General features: G+C 38.7%; 2 protein-coding genes across 2 annotated transcripts in view; both read left to right on the top strand.

The window, feature by feature from the left end:
- The window catches only part of LOC105385330 (bestrophin-4), a 31,010-nt gene extending 20,497 nt beyond the window's left edge, over positions 1 to 10,513 (top strand). The window contains exons 4-12 of the mRNA XM_011555691.3: positions 2,494 to 2,623; positions 3,673 to 3,911; positions 6,133 to 6,261; positions 6,559 to 6,666; positions 7,110 to 7,228; positions 8,160 to 8,274; positions 8,531 to 8,792; positions 9,076 to 9,266; positions 9,635 to 10,513. Coding sequence (XP_011553993.1) covers positions 2,494 to 2,623; positions 3,673 to 3,911; positions 6,133 to 6,261; positions 6,559 to 6,666; positions 7,110 to 7,228; positions 8,160 to 8,274; positions 8,531 to 8,792; positions 9,076 to 9,266; positions 9,635 to 9,946 — 1,605 coding nt within the window. The 3' untranslated portion in view covers positions 9,947 to 10,513. The remainder of the gene's footprint in view (positions 1 to 2,493; positions 2,624 to 3,672; positions 3,912 to 6,132; positions 6,262 to 6,558; positions 6,667 to 7,109; positions 7,229 to 8,159; positions 8,275 to 8,530; positions 8,793 to 9,075; positions 9,267 to 9,634) is intronic.
- Positions 10,514 to 14,448: 3,935 nt separating this feature from the next.
- LOC105385329 (alpha-tubulin N-acetyltransferase 1) overlaps positions 14,449 to 15,481 on the top strand; it is a 47,225-nt gene continuing 46,192 nt past the window's right edge. The window contains exon 1 of the mRNA XM_038122278.2: positions 14,449 to 14,797. Within this exon, the coding sequence (XP_037978206.2) occupies positions 14,697 to 14,797 (101 nt within the window). The 5' untranslated portion in view covers positions 14,449 to 14,696. The remainder of the gene's footprint in view (positions 14,798 to 15,481) is intronic.

The following is a 15,481-nucleotide window of genomic DNA, read 5'->3' as shown; positions in this document are numbered from 1 at the left end:
TTTCGTGTTAATAAAGTGGCATTACGAAAATTTTATGTGTGTAGTAGTATGCGTGTCGTACTCACTAAGTTTAAATTAATTAATGATAGTTTAGCCACAGAATAATAACTAGTGTAGTCTAGCATAGGTTTTGGCGAGCTAATGCAAGGTAGCTATCTCAATAATTATGACTCATTCTTTGAAGTATTAACAAAAGGCTACATAAGTACTTAATTACTTAGATAATTAGGTATCCATTGCTCGGACGGAGGTTAAAGAAACTAAATTAGCAATTATTTAATGCGAAAGGTGAAATAAACTGTAACATAGGTACCTCGATATATAATATAATATTACACTTATTTAAACAGTTGTATAAATTATAGTTTCTGAGTTCAATCTTGTGTGTTTAATTTTGTACGCACGCACTACGACTGTCTAGAAAAAGATTGAAAACATTGTTTTGCCATCTGTACCTAGCTTGTGAACGCGATAGTGACGAATGTAATGGCGATTATGGTATTTTTTTATATAATTATGAACCTGCGGACGTCACTGTCTGTTCTATTCTCTGTGGGGAAGTAAAACATTTGCAACGGCCGGGGGCAAACTATAGAGTCAAAGAGTTCACAGTGTAATTTTTATTTACTACTTACTCACACATTAAAATATAGATTTTTTTAAGTTACTTAAGTAAGTAATCCAGCCTTATAACAAATGGTTTACCTCACATCTCAGAATTGTTGTAAAGGAAGTGAATGAAAGTGAGGGCTTATAATATTACTACTTACACTCAAGTGCGTGCGTTTGTGTTATGCCTGAGTTCATAACTTACTCGAGCATAACACTATACAAATGTAGCTTGAACGGACCCAAAAAATATATTGTCGATTTCAAATAGGTAATTTTATTACTTATAGGTCCCATCAAACTTCAAACATGAAACATTGTTCCAGGGAAACAAAGAATCGTGCCCCGTCCTCACTAAATAAAACTTTTTTTTTATTCTAAATGAAACCTATTTACTGAAGTCGGCCATAAGGGACTTATCCAGTTTTACCCTAACTGTGGGGGAGGCGCCGATAGGCGCCTTCACCCAGACTAAATAAAACACTGTGCACTTTTTACCCATGAAATGAAATGAAATACCATACTAACATATTTTTTGTATACTGGCAGGTACATAATTGGTGACATGCTATACATAATAAAATATATTTCCGGCTAAATGAGATCAATTACTGTAGCATCCGATACAAATTGTGAAACACTTTCTCTCACGTTGTTTTTTAATTAATAAGTTGTCTATCCTACTAATTTACGATATATTTTAGCAATTACGTCAACATAGCCTAGTTATTTCTATTTTTACTGTCGCTCCATAGTGCGTCACGACGTGTAAGTACCTAAGTATAAGTACTGACTGAAATGAAAAGATATCCATAGTAAAAAGTCACGTGACCAACAAAGTTTCTATGGAAAATGTTTTTTTTTCGCGAATTTTGAAATTCTGATTTCATTGTGGGGCTTAGATACACCATGCTGCACATGTAGATTTCGGCTTAGTATATAATTTTGGCAACACCCTACTATATTAATATCATCTTGGCAAGGATATTAAAATTATATGCAAGGCGATCGAAACTTTTGGTTTTGATTACTCAACATCTATGGCAGCAAAGCGGCAAAGCGAATAAGTTATGTAAGTTTATTACATATTTAATGCTTATTTTTATAGTTCCGTATAATGAATGTTGAATGTTGTTGTGTGCTGGCTAGCAAACTGTACACCGAATATTTAATAATATAATAATATATGTGGGGACATCTCACACACGGCCATCCGACCCCAAGCTAGGCAGAACCTGTGTTATGGGTGTCGGACAGCTGATATATCTACACAAATACATAGATAGATAGATACTAAATATAAATATCAACACCCAAGACCCGAGTACAAATATCTGTCTTTAAACAAATATCTGCCCCAGCCGGGAATCGAACCCGGGACCATCGGCTCAGTAGTCAGGTCACTAACCACTACGCCATTCGGTCGTCAACCATTTTTTAACTACGGACGCGTCTGCGATAGCACTTATGCTTTTTATAATCCAATATGTTTCTTTTGAGGCGTAATTTGTGTAATCATTATTTTATAAATAGGCAGCGGCGGCTGCGAACACAGCGCGGCGAATGTCCACTTCTGCAAGCCTAGCACGGGGCGCAAGACGTGACAAAAGTTCTCCGTTGCGCTCGCTCTCGTGGCCGCGCGATGTGAGTGAACGCGATGATTTTGCCACGTCATGACATACGTGACTTGCGCCCCGTGCTAGGCCTTATGGACATAAATGTCTGTCCCAAAGGTCCCACAGCAATATGCTACTCTACCTGTATGTATAGGTATGCCTAGGCACTATACAGTTCCCAGTCTAAATTCGCCAGTCCAGCGGGACGGCGGCGGGCGGCTCACCCAACCATGACACGTGTGTGTAACGAAGGCTTGTTCACTTCCAGGACGAGACGGGTCGTCTGATGCGACGGAACATCGTGAGGTACATGATCCTGGCCTACGTCATCACGCTGCAGAGGGTCTCGTTGAGGGTCAAGAGGAGATTCCCCACGTGGCAGCATGTCGTCGATTCAGGTAATTAATATAGTCGAAATGGAGTCACTGAGGGGCTTCTGCCCAATTTCAAATAACAACTCCTGCAAATTTCATTATTTTAATTATTATACGGTGTTACTTCTGCAAAACAACCAAAAAAATTATTGAAATATGGCTGGTTTTTTTTATTTTCGGTTTTAAACATAAAATTTTGGCAAAATTAAAAAAAAAACTAAAATATTAAGGGCCTTACCACAAAAACTTACACAGTATTTAACAGATGTTTAGCGCTGTCAAACGCCTACAAAATCTCTCAAATTTCGTTTAAAACACTAGTTAAACAGTGTTTAAAGTTTTTTGTGGTAGCACAGTAAATATCTTAGAAATGGTTAAGTTTCGGATAATGCATTATAGGGTTCAATCGTCTGGAAATGCCTTTCTCTATCACCTCCTGAAAGGATCCGGTCTACTTACCAATAACCCTGTATTATTATGTTTTTTTTTAATATACTTACATTTCTTACTTATATACGAGTACTATTATGTTATTTCATAAGGTCAATATGTTTTAAGTGTGACGTGCATTTTGTCTGGTCTGTGTCTAAATACTTGGTATTGTTCGGGTCGCTTTGGGACTGTGAAATGACGACGTATGAAAAAACCAGCTAAATTCAAACTGCGCAGAAAATAGGTAAAAAAAATATTTAAGCGTTGATTAAAACGTATGCTACTAACAGTATGCCTAATTGCCTACATACTCTTTACCACTACGTCTACGATACAACAGTATAATATGTAGTCATCATATAGCATCAGCACCTAACTCTCTTTTCACCTACTCCTATTGACGATCCAGAAATCAGACACTATTTAATACATTTATTTAAAAGTAAAGTAAAGTAAGTAAAGTAAAAGTAAAAATGTATATTTCCTTTAAAAATATACAAGTGTGTTAACATCTATTGTGTCCTAGCTGACACTGGGTTTCAAAGAACTACAGTCAAAATTAAAAATGTCTCAGACCCTCATAACCTCATCTACCTGCCATCAAAAAGTTCCAGCCTCATAACCCTCACCTTTCCTTCCAGGTCTTATGCTGGAAAGTGAGCGTAAAGCCTTCGAGAAAATGGACGGCAAAAGCCCGATGTCGAAGTACTGGATGCCCCTGGTGTGGGCCACCAACATCATCAACCGGGCGCGGAAGGAGGGTCTGATCACCAGCGACCACATCGTGCAGACTCTTCTGGTGGAACTGTCTGATATAAGGCGGCGGTTAGGAGCGCTCATTGGCTATGACACTGTCTGTGTGCCGTTGGTTTATACTCAGGTTAGTACGCTTCGTGTTACTAATGTAAGTCTAGCCATCATTACTTCGGTACTTTACAGATTTGAGCTACGTATAAGTCAAAGTTGTAGCACACTTTGTACTTACGTGTGATATGTATGTAGGTATGGTAAAAGTATCTTCAATTAAAAATAGAAAGCTCAATAAAAAAAGCATTACTTTTTGATTTCAATAAATACTTACCTACCTTCCTAGCACTAGCAGGCATACTTTGATTCGTCCAATTCTTTCCACAAAATATACCTATACGTTGATAGTAGGTGCGCCTAGGTAGCGTACATTCTACCCATTATGTTTCATGCCATAACGAATTGCTCATGCATCCATAACGCTAGTTTATATAATAATGTAAGCAATCCGATATTACAGATTGTTCAATCATTCGCTTTATGCTCGTTGCTTGCCTGCTGTTAAGCACTGCCTTCCTTGATCGAAATACCGTAAAATCTTTAATGTTTATCGATTAGAAGTACTTACGTTTAATTTATATCGTAGGCCATGATTAAATTTGGTTTCGCAGGCTTAGGTACTACTTAATAGGATGCCTGACCTAGGTCCAGAGGTTACCTACGTTGGATGGGAAAACTTTTGATTCAAAAGTTTATTTTATAGACCTAATTTAAAACGTGACAAAGTTAAGTTTTGCATACATGTGTAGGTTCGACTTATCAAAACTAAACTAACACATATAAGTACAGTTGAGTATAGATGGTAGGTAGCAGGTACAGTTTGAACCATACATTTTTGACAGGTACAGGTACTCTGAAGCAAAGCAATCGGCAACGGCAAGAGCTAAATTATTCATGTTTGCCCACAGCCCCTGTCCGTCTACACTAAACATCAATTTTGGAGCACAAAAAGGCCTTTTGGAGTACCTATTACTGGTTTATTTAATTTTAATATTTCAACCTGAATGTAGAGTTTTAAAAAGTTTTTGATTCAACAAAATCTATAGTAAAAATTAAAAACATTTCACTATCATTACAATAGTTAAAGTTATTGAAAAATGGCGTAGGTAAGTACTTACCGTACTTATTTACTAAGCACATTGACGAAATCCAGTAACTATGAGCAAAATCAAACTAAATGTATTTTTACGACATGTACTCGAACCTGGAACTTTCGCAACACTCATCGTATTTAAGTACTAAACCCAGCAACGGTTTCTGAATATCCAAGCCCGTTTTCAGTTATTAACGTTTTAAATGTCGCCTCTAATCTTTATTAACACTGTGTCAATGCTAAATACGTCGTGCTTCGTTCTCACAAACTAATGATGTTATTGTCACTGCATATAAGTGCGAGGTCTTCATAACATAAATTATGTTTTATACCTACATCCCATTTGCTCTAATGTTATTGCAAAACGTGCATTTAAATAAATCTGAGTACTTTAGTACCTATTGCTGATTTGTTTCATACTTGGGAGGAAATTGATGGGGGTATAGGGTCTGAGAACGCTAACTTAACGTTGGGTAAAAGATAGAGAAAATTTAATTTTTCTGGTAGCTCTAAATGAATGAAGAAGGGTAGGTACCTAAGTACTTTCTTTAGGGAAAATAACGTAACCCACTCACAAGTAACATTGTCACTCGAGAGCATGGAAGTAATAAGTACCTACACCTATTACTTCCATGCTCGAGAGTGGGTACCTAAGTGTCAAAAAAGAAATTACAAATATTAATGTTATTGATGCTCTCATCTCAACTCATAAACTTTTATTTGTGTTGGAACTTGTATTTGTGGGTCCCTATCGCCAAGTCAAAATGAAATAACACGAAGCAATTTGTGTCAAATTCAATAAGTAGGGACTACATTTGCACTTAGGTAATGCTGTTGCTGAAATAACTATAATGTAACTACCTGCCAATGTAATTCAAGACGCATTTTTTAATTTATAAAGTAACGTAAAGGTACTTAGAAAGGCACCTATACGATATTCTAGGGTATAATCTAAGGCTATTATAATCTCACCTAGTATAAGAAGATTAAGTCCTCGGACTTTATAAATCAAAAATTACTTATTTCATTTATTTATCGTGTGGATTCCTTCACTGGTTAAGTGGTTACGTATAACATATTGAAATAAAAAGTTTTTTTTTTAATCCGAAAATTATTGTAGTACAAGTTTGCGATACTAGGTATTGATTTACTTACTACGTCGTTGATCTGTGATCTCATGGCCTATTTCTGTATATTGCAGGTGGTAACCCTAGCCCTGTACACCTACTTCGTGGCAGCCCTGATGGGGCGTCAGCTGGTGCCTCCCGCGCCAGGGTCCACCTCCAAGTATGAGCCTGACGTGTACTTCCCGCTCTTCACTGCACTGCAGGTATGATGTCAGGATGTCAACATGCCTTAGTACGGCTTTTGAACGTTTTCAGAAAATGATGAGAGTTTCAGGTTACAATGATTTATTCTTACAAGTGGTGCCTCTAAACTTATTAAGGATATATCCAGATTGGCGGTGCTTTTGTGATATGTCTTTGGTTTTGACCGTGTTTTGACCAAAATATCACAGGAAAACTGCCCGTCACACTCACCCACAAAGCTCTCCTTTTTTGCACAGGTTTGAAAAATATAACATACAGTGTCATGTTCGCTAATTTTGATAACGTTTCCTTCACAGTTCTGCTTTTACGTGGGCTGGCTGAAGGTTGCAGAAGTGCTGATCAACCCATTCGGTGAAGACGACGACGACATTGAACTCAATTGGCTAATTGACAGACATATCAAGGTACCTATCAACGAAAGCATTTAACGGAATTGATAGTGCAATTTGGGGCCAATGACCTCAAACATAAACAAAATCGAGATAATCCTATATTGGGAGGATCACTATTGCTTTACGTAAACCAAGTTTCCGAGCGATGCTGATACTGGTATTTTAAAATACAGTCGTTTATTTGGTTGTTTTCGAGGACCCTACTGCAAATTCATACAAACTATAAGTACATCAGCTGATCAAACCATACATAGATAGATTCATATTATTTATAAATATCAACACCCAAGACTTGATCACAACAAATATCTGCCCCAGCCGGGAATCGAACCCGGGACCTTCGGCATAGCAGTCAGGGTCTCTAATCACTACACCATTCGGTCGTATTATGAGCTTTAACTTATCACTAGAACCACCGAGTCAGAGATTGAATAAGTGTAATGTGTTGATTCCAGGCAGCGTACATGATCGTGGACGAGATGCACGAGCAGCCGCCGGAGCTGCTGAAGGACCAATACTGGGAGGAGGTGGTCCCCAAGGATCTACCCTACACCGTCGCGTCGGAACACTACAGGTATACTACTATATCTATCTGTTTTGTCTGTGGTTGGCTGCTCTATGCTTGAGCCATTATATAGGTACAGTCAGCTGCATAAATAGCTAAACACTTTTGTACCTAGTCAATCTGAAAGTGCATTATGCATTCATTGAAACATTGACGAATCGTCAGTTTGACAAGATACAGAAGTGTGTAGCTACTTATGCAGCTGACCGTCTCTCCCTACCTCTATCTTCCTATTCAATATATAAGTAGTTGGTGGCTGTGAGCAGTTACAAACGTGCGAAGCAAGTTGTGAGCTTGTGGAGTGTGAGTTAAGTTCGCGACACACTTACGTGTAGTGTTGTGTCGTGACGCTCGGTTTCGAAGATTTCGCATAACGTGTCGCGGCACAACACGACTAACAAATATGTCCCTTAATGGTAAGGGACATACTTGTATGTCGTATGAAACCGATATGCCTCTGACGCGTCACGACACGCACGACATGTCAGGTAAAGGAAATGCGGCTTTACACTATTCGTTTGACGTGGAAGTGTCGCCATCTAGCTTAAATGCGCACTAGCTCCTCATCGAATCGAAGAAACAAATACACTAGGCCCTCCGACCTCTCGCTCACATGGTCACACTTATGTTCGAGTTCCGGATGCATAATTTTATTATAGGTTCCAGTGAAATACCAATTTTAAATTCCATCGAACATCCGCAATATGGTTACTAAGCTACTGCATTTTTTTAAGTAACCAAATGGCTACTGCATATAGGGTGCTGTTAATTTAAGTAACCTCTTTTTATTGGTCTATGTCAATTCCAGTGTATTAGAAAGATGGCATGTTGGCCTATTATTATGATGGTCTAGTTAATCCTGTTTAAACTTCGATTATTCCACAACCGCTCATCCATAGATACTGTACCTATAGCAAATTCTTTATTTACATAATTCCAGGCGGCACGAGCCCCCGTGCTCAGCGGACCACTACAAGGTGAAGGCTGAAGACGCAGTCTACGCGAATGTACAGACATCGCCCCGGAAGAGCCACGACGAGACCTACGCGGACTATGTAAGCTATACGAAGTTTGCTCAGGCTCAGTTGCATTGTTAAAGAGTAAAGAGTAGGTGCGATGGCTCAACCATCGAATACCTACTTTCCTCGTCGGTGAAAAATCCCCCTATCCACTTGAGTACTTAGTCGCGGTTAAGCGATACCATGTAGGCCACAGCAAATTGCAACCCAGGGAGCTTAGGTATCTTTAATTACTTACAGAAACACCTGCAAAAATGGCTGCAATTATCAACAAATTTTAATATCTTTGCAGGAAAGCGTAGACACACCACTGGTGGAGCGGCGAAAGAACTGGTTCCAGAGACAGATCTCGCGGATGGGGTCGGTACGGTCAGCATCGACGTACTCCTCGGGGGGTCTATTCGGGGGCCGCCACCGCCACAATTCGGTGGTCTATTCGAGCCCCGAGGCGGGCCAGCCGGCGTTGCAGACGCCACAGCATCACAAGATATCGCTGTACGAACGACTAGTCGGCAGGAAGTCTGGACGCCATAACAGACAGAACTCTAGGCATGGTATGTTGGGGTTGATTTCATTCAATAGATGGATTTCGATATGAAGACTTTCTGTATTAAATTTGACGTCAAAGCTTATTCGGGGTTATTCATCCGCTTTGTTACATTATGGATATTAGCTACTCGAAACTGCGTCGCATATTTTGAACTGCCGTATTTCAAAACAAACCACTTTTTTATAAGAGTTAGCTATAATTTAATACGGGCTTATACAATCCCACTGCCACAATCTATACTATAACCTTAACTTCTGATCTAAAAACCCATTCATTACTCAACCCAGGTGGCCAGAAGAGCAACGGTTCAGCCATCCCCATAACGGTACGCAACCGGCCCCGCATCCCGACTCCCGACGTCACCAAGGAGGTGCTGGACCGAGAACGCCTCGGCATGAGCGTACAAAGCATGGGAGTGATCATGGCGCACCAGAACGAGATGCCCGTGCTAGGGGCGCTGGTGCTGTCGCCTATACAGGTTTGTTGCTGTGTTTTTATACCGTTTACAGATTGATGGAAAGGAGCCCAAGTTGTGCTGTGTTTTTATATGTTTGACGCATCCTGGCCAGTCTACTACTGATTCTTATGCTTTCACTTTCACCACAATGACGGTTTTCAAACCAGCTGTTTCTCACCGAAATGCTATTAAGAAGACCGTTGTATATTTGCTCACTCCAGGGAGTCGTCACCAGTCTAATTCATAAACTTATATTCATAATGGATCGTTTACATGCTGGCTGTGGCTGGTCTAACCCAGGCCAATCAATAAAACCGGGCAACGCTGAATTGCACGGTCCGAACCATGTCAAAGCAACTTATCATAATTGATAATCTTATAATCCACAGGAGCTGGACAGCGGATCCGTAAACAACACGCTGCACGCGGGGCAGCCGGGCACGACGGCGCTTGCGCAGGCGGTGCTGTCGCCCGCGCTGTCGTCCGCCGGCCTGGCTCCCATGCTCACCGCGCCCGTCACCATCACGCAGCTGGTATCCTCCCCCCCTTCGACCCCCCGCGACCGCGCCCCGCCCTCCACCCCGCCGCCCCGCGCCACGCTCACCGAGCTCAGCGACGACGACGCCGCCCCGCCGCCCGCGCCACCCGCCGACCTCATCCGCCAACCCAACGGCTCCAAACGAGGAGAGGTCTACGTCTAGCGCCAACCGCCATATTGCGGACGTTCACGGAATTAAATTCGCTGAGTTGAATCTCTATTTATCCGTCCAGAGTACAGAAGATTGCACGACTTGAATCTCTAACTATCCGTCCAGATTTGAAGTTTGTTGGTTAGTGTTTTTTTTGTCTAAATTGTTCCAGTTTTTATGTATTGTGTAAGTAGGTAGTTAAAGTAATAAATGATTTATGTATATGACTTTAAAGTGCCACGAGTCGACAGATGTAAGTTTAATTATTAATGTTGCCAATGAAAGGCAAAGTTTGCAGGGTAAAGTGACATGGTATTACCAACTTTGGGATCTGATTTTAAATAACAATCATGTTCGATATTTTACGTAAGTAGGTAGAGTAAAATTATTGAATAGCGCGGGGCGCGAGTTATAGTTGATAATTATAATTATGTAATTAAATGTGAATATGAATTTAATATTGATATATTTTATGACAAAAAATAGTTTATAATTATTGACCTTAAAGAAAATAACTATTATAATCGTTAAATTAGGACTTAAATGTGAAACACGACAATAAAACATTATAGCAAAGTACTTATTTTAAAAGTGCCTTTGAGTGATTTTCTTCCAACCATAACCAATCATGCTGAAAGTTTTACTACGAGTACCTATGAACCAATCACAGAGGGGTATAGTTAGGTACTGACCTCTTCTTCTTCTTTCTTCTATTTCTTTGTCTCTTCCCATTATTTGGGGTCGGCTCTCCTCGTTACTCGGCGCCAGGATGTTAGGTACTGACCATTGTCTACCTATATTATATACAATATTTATCTTAGTGAACATATAAGAGTAAAAGGTAAACTAATATTAACTTCTTTATTGTTATACGATTACCTAATAAGTACCTACGTCTATCAGACGAAAATATTTCGCCTTATTTTAATGACTTCATAGTATGTGATGAAATGATACAGCAGCTGTTGACATACTCAGAGACCATTTTAAAACTTCTCAATTTGTAAGAAAACTAATATAATGTATGAACAGAGAAAGTCACATTATATTATTATACATACGTGCTTCTGTAAATAGCTAGAGATACGCAACGTATTGCGCAGAGATGTAAATAGCATTTTAAAAGTGACTGTAAAGGACATTTATTATATCATTATTTTTTATAATAAATACGTTAGTCAAGTACCTATGAGTCACTTGGCGGTGACCATAATGCATGCACAAACAGGGATTTATTATTAGTCCAGTCAATAAATGACTCAAAATGAGGTGTAGAGTGCGTGAGCAGGTAACTAAGCGATTCCTTCAGAAACTTGTTCAGGGGGCTTAGGTTGTTAACATACCAAAAGTCCTGACTCCTAGGTGGTGAGCGGGGGGGAGGAGGGGGGATAAAGGTACGAATTTTTGGTTTTAAGCTTATTACTCGAAAAGAGTGCATCGGAGAGAAATATTTTCAACTAATGAAATGGAGCTCTTAAAATTATCTAAAACTTTTATATCATGTGTTTTTTTCTAATTCCTAACCGTTTTCGAGCTATTACCCTCGGAAAAAGTTGAAATTTACAAGAAAAATTTATTCATGTCAAAACATTCATAAACATTGCTTCATATTGTCTAAACCTATACACAAATGAAAAAAATTAATAGAAAAGAAGTTGTAGATTTTTAAATTCCCTTTTAGAATATATATAGATATGCTGGTTTATGTCCAACCCACCTAAAGTTACAGCTATTTTACTTACACTTAAGCTTATTAACTCGGTGAGTTATGTCAGTGAATTTAGCAAAATGCAAGTTAAAAATAGCTGTAACTTTAGGCGGGTTGGACATGGACCAGCATATACATATATATTCTAAAAGGGAATTAAAAAATCTACAACTTCTTTCCTTTTCATTTTATTCGTTTATGAATAGGTTTAGACAATATGATGCAATGTTTATGAATGTTTTGACAAGAATGAATTTTTCTTGTAAATTTCAACTTTTTCCGAGGGTAATAGCTCGAAAACGGTTAGGAATTAGAAAAAAACACATGATATAAAAGTTTTAGATAATTTTAAGAGCTCCATTTCATTAGTTGAAAATATTTCTCTCCGATGCACCCTTTTCGAGATATAAGCTAAAAACCAAAAATTAGTACCTTTATCCCCCCCTCCTTCCCCCCGCTCACCACCTAGGAGTCAGGACTTTGGGTATGTTAACAACCTAAGCCCCCTGAACAAGTTTCTGAAGGAATCGCTTAGTTACCTGCTCACGCACTCTACACCTCATTCCTTGACTGGACTATATAGCTTAATTTCTTGAATAAAATTGAGGTATTATATTCTAAAAATAAAATATTTTTTTACATCATAATGGTATTTTTTATTTTATTTAACTACCTAACGATTTTTTGTACGGAAGCATTCGTAGTCGAGCCAGCTTAGTGATCGCAACACATGGCACAGTCAGCCATTGGATGGGTGACCGATTTCAAGTGGTTCTTTTCTGGACGCTTTCGTGCTTCATCCCGTATTCTGCTTCGGCAGCAGTCGTTAAGCGTAGTCAGAAGCCTTCGGGCAGCTTGAAAACATCTGACAGTCGGATTGCCCACTTACACAACTCTCTCAGCACAAGCTTGCTTATGTTGGGGTCGACCCACCCGCACTAGGCCAGCGTGCTGGTGGACTAGGCCTAAAACCCTTCTTTCATGGGAAGAAGACCCGTGCCTCAGCAGTGGGGACGTGATGGGTTGTGACTCGTGATGAATGCTTTTTAGGGTTCCGTAGTCTACTAGGAACTCTTATTAGTTTCGTCATGTCTGTCCATCTGTCTTGGCTTGTTCTCCGCCGTTTCTGCACCGATCGAATGTAAACTGATAAACCAAGAATTATTTTTTTAAATTATCGTTAAATAATTATTATTTTTACCGTTCCTGTCATATAGCCTAAAGTTGCATTTAAAAAAATCAACTTACCCCATTGGTGGAGTATCGTTAAAAAGGAAAGTAATTACTTAACAAAAATTGCCTTAAAACCATGTGGATCAAATCCCCAACCCAGTCTCGAGATATATATTAATACATTTTTTATTTTTTTAAATACTATTACAATAATTATGAACCTACCCCACGTAAGTAGGCACTTTCAACGAAAACTATAGCGCACTCTGTATCATACATAGTTAGTAAATAACTTATACAAAATGTTATACAATTCGACCAACTTGTGACGTGACTGTTGCCCTAACTAAATGGTACTTGTATTCCTTTTCACGGGGAAAGTCATCTGAATCAAACAAAAACTACCCTTATTCAAATGTATCTTAATAAGGGTTCTATCAGACACATTTCCCCGTGAAACAAGGTAACTATTCTATTCTATTCTCTGTGGAACCTTTGTGCATGTCCCCAAGGTCTAAACTGCCTTCCTAAGCTTGGACCATTTCCCACCACGCTGGTCCACTGCGGGTAGGTGGGTTCACATATATTCTAGATGTGCTAATCAGGGCGTACCCAGGTAGGAGCAGGGGGGGGACAGCTGCCCCCCCCTAGAAGATAAAATAAACGTAAATTTTCCTGCCAAGTGGGAATTAAAACGTGTTACTCACTGTGCGCAAAATTAAGTGTTGGACACAAAATAGGTACATATGTTTTCTTTTCACTTACGATTCTTTTATCTATAATGTTTCAATATACCCAACCGACCATCATCTTGGAACAGGTATGAGCTGCCCCCCCTATCTGAAATCTTGGGTAGTTGGGTACGCCCTTGCTAATCTAGATATGCAGGATCACGATGTTTTCCTTCACCGTAGTTACCTACTTAAGTTAGAAGAACTCATTGGTACATGTCAGCGCCGGGATATAACCCGCATATGTGGCGTGAGAAGCAGGCGCTTACCCGACTGACCTACCACCGCTCCATTAACAAAGTACCTATAATGTATGGTTCCCGTGAAACAAGGTATAATGTACCTATGGTTTTTTTTGTGTCAAGCGGTCGGCCCATTTTATAGCTACGGAACCCTTTTGGACATGAAAGACTGAAACATAGATGTAGGTGAACGTAGGGTTACGTTCCTTGCTTTAGAATACTTTAGATCTACAAAAAGCTGTATGATCCGTAGTAACAGTAGTGTACTGGTACTAGTTCTATACGAGTCTGTTGTTATTCTGAGCTCATTTTCTATGAATAATCAGTTCTTCTTTATGGTTCGTAAAAAAAATGTGAAATGACGTTTTGATAGTGTTACAAGTTTACAAAAAGAATTTCAGTATGACCAATGTCACGCATAAAACCGTTCTTTGTCCTAGAAATCTATCGCAAACATTATAATTATAGTTCCATACAAATTATTAATCTTGAATTTTAGTAATAAATAAATAGATAATAAAAATAATAAATTAACGAAAATAACTTTTCTCGTTTAGTGTAGAATAGTGTAGAAGCTTCTAGTACGTCAGTCTAGAAGTATTCTGAGTGTATAACCGTTCCGTTACCTCCTGCTTACTTCACTCGAGGCTCGTTTGTTGACTCGAGTTGTCGGGACATTATCGAACGAAACGTAATAAACCTTCAAAGTCGTTCTCTAGTGTAGAAGTATTTCTTTCAAATTTAATAACAATCTTTTCTTGCTAAGAGTTAAGTTAAAGTAATAGGTATCTTAATTTACCAGATATTGCTAAGCCAGTTTTTGTTATATATATTAACTTAGTAAGTTAATAATATAAGGTTCATTGATAGAAAGTGTTTTCTTCAACTTTGTTCAAATAATTGGTAGGATGGCGTGGATGACGGTAAATGAAGTTTTCCATGATGAGATCACCAGGTTGAACAGCAACCTGATGCCTCCTGGATTCCGCGGAGATGCCCAAACCATTAGGTAAGTTCCCCAAGGATTTCTTTATTCAATTTAAATCGTTAAACCATGACTCGTCAAGGCTGAATGCCCCCGGTTTTTTACAGTTTTGTGGTTACCGTACTTAGTTGGCCTGCTACTCCGAATGAAAGCTATTTCCCAATTGTTTCACACCTAAAATGTTCCTTTCCTAACTTTCGTAGCTTAGTTGTGAACAGTACAAAATTACAGTTACTTATTTTATGAACATCTGTTTACTTGACGCTTAAAAATGTAACATGTACAATCTTAAAAAAACCCGAAATTATAAGTACAATCCTATAATATTATCCCAAATTCCTAAATCAATCATGGATGATAACCACTTAACATATCAATGCTTTTAATTTATCTCATATTTTAATGAGGAAAAAGTTAATTGATGCTGCATCCCCATTTCCTGCTTATAGAATGTCAATTAAAACTCACGTGAAAAGTATTCACTTATTAAGTGCATTCTAGACTCATATGATGAAATGACCCAGTTTAATTTCAACCTACACAGAGATCAGCGGTAACCAATCACCAAGTTAGGTTTCAAGGTAGACCACATAGCTACATATAAACATAATATCTAAATATAAATTTAAATTATGTTTTAAAAAATTATAAATTATATTAAAATCTGTATATACATGATTGTATACATATGGAAGTAAAGTAAAGAAA

The sequence above is a fragment of the Plutella xylostella genome, chromosome Z, assembly GCF_932276165.1.
Source record: "Plutella xylostella chromosome Z, ilPluXylo3.1, whole genome shotgun sequence".
NCBI lineage: Eukaryota > Metazoa > Arthropoda > Insecta > Lepidoptera > Plutellidae > Plutella > Plutella xylostella.
The sequence above is the reverse complement of the archived record's forward strand: the minus strand, read 5'-3'. Positions and strand labels throughout refer to the sequence as shown.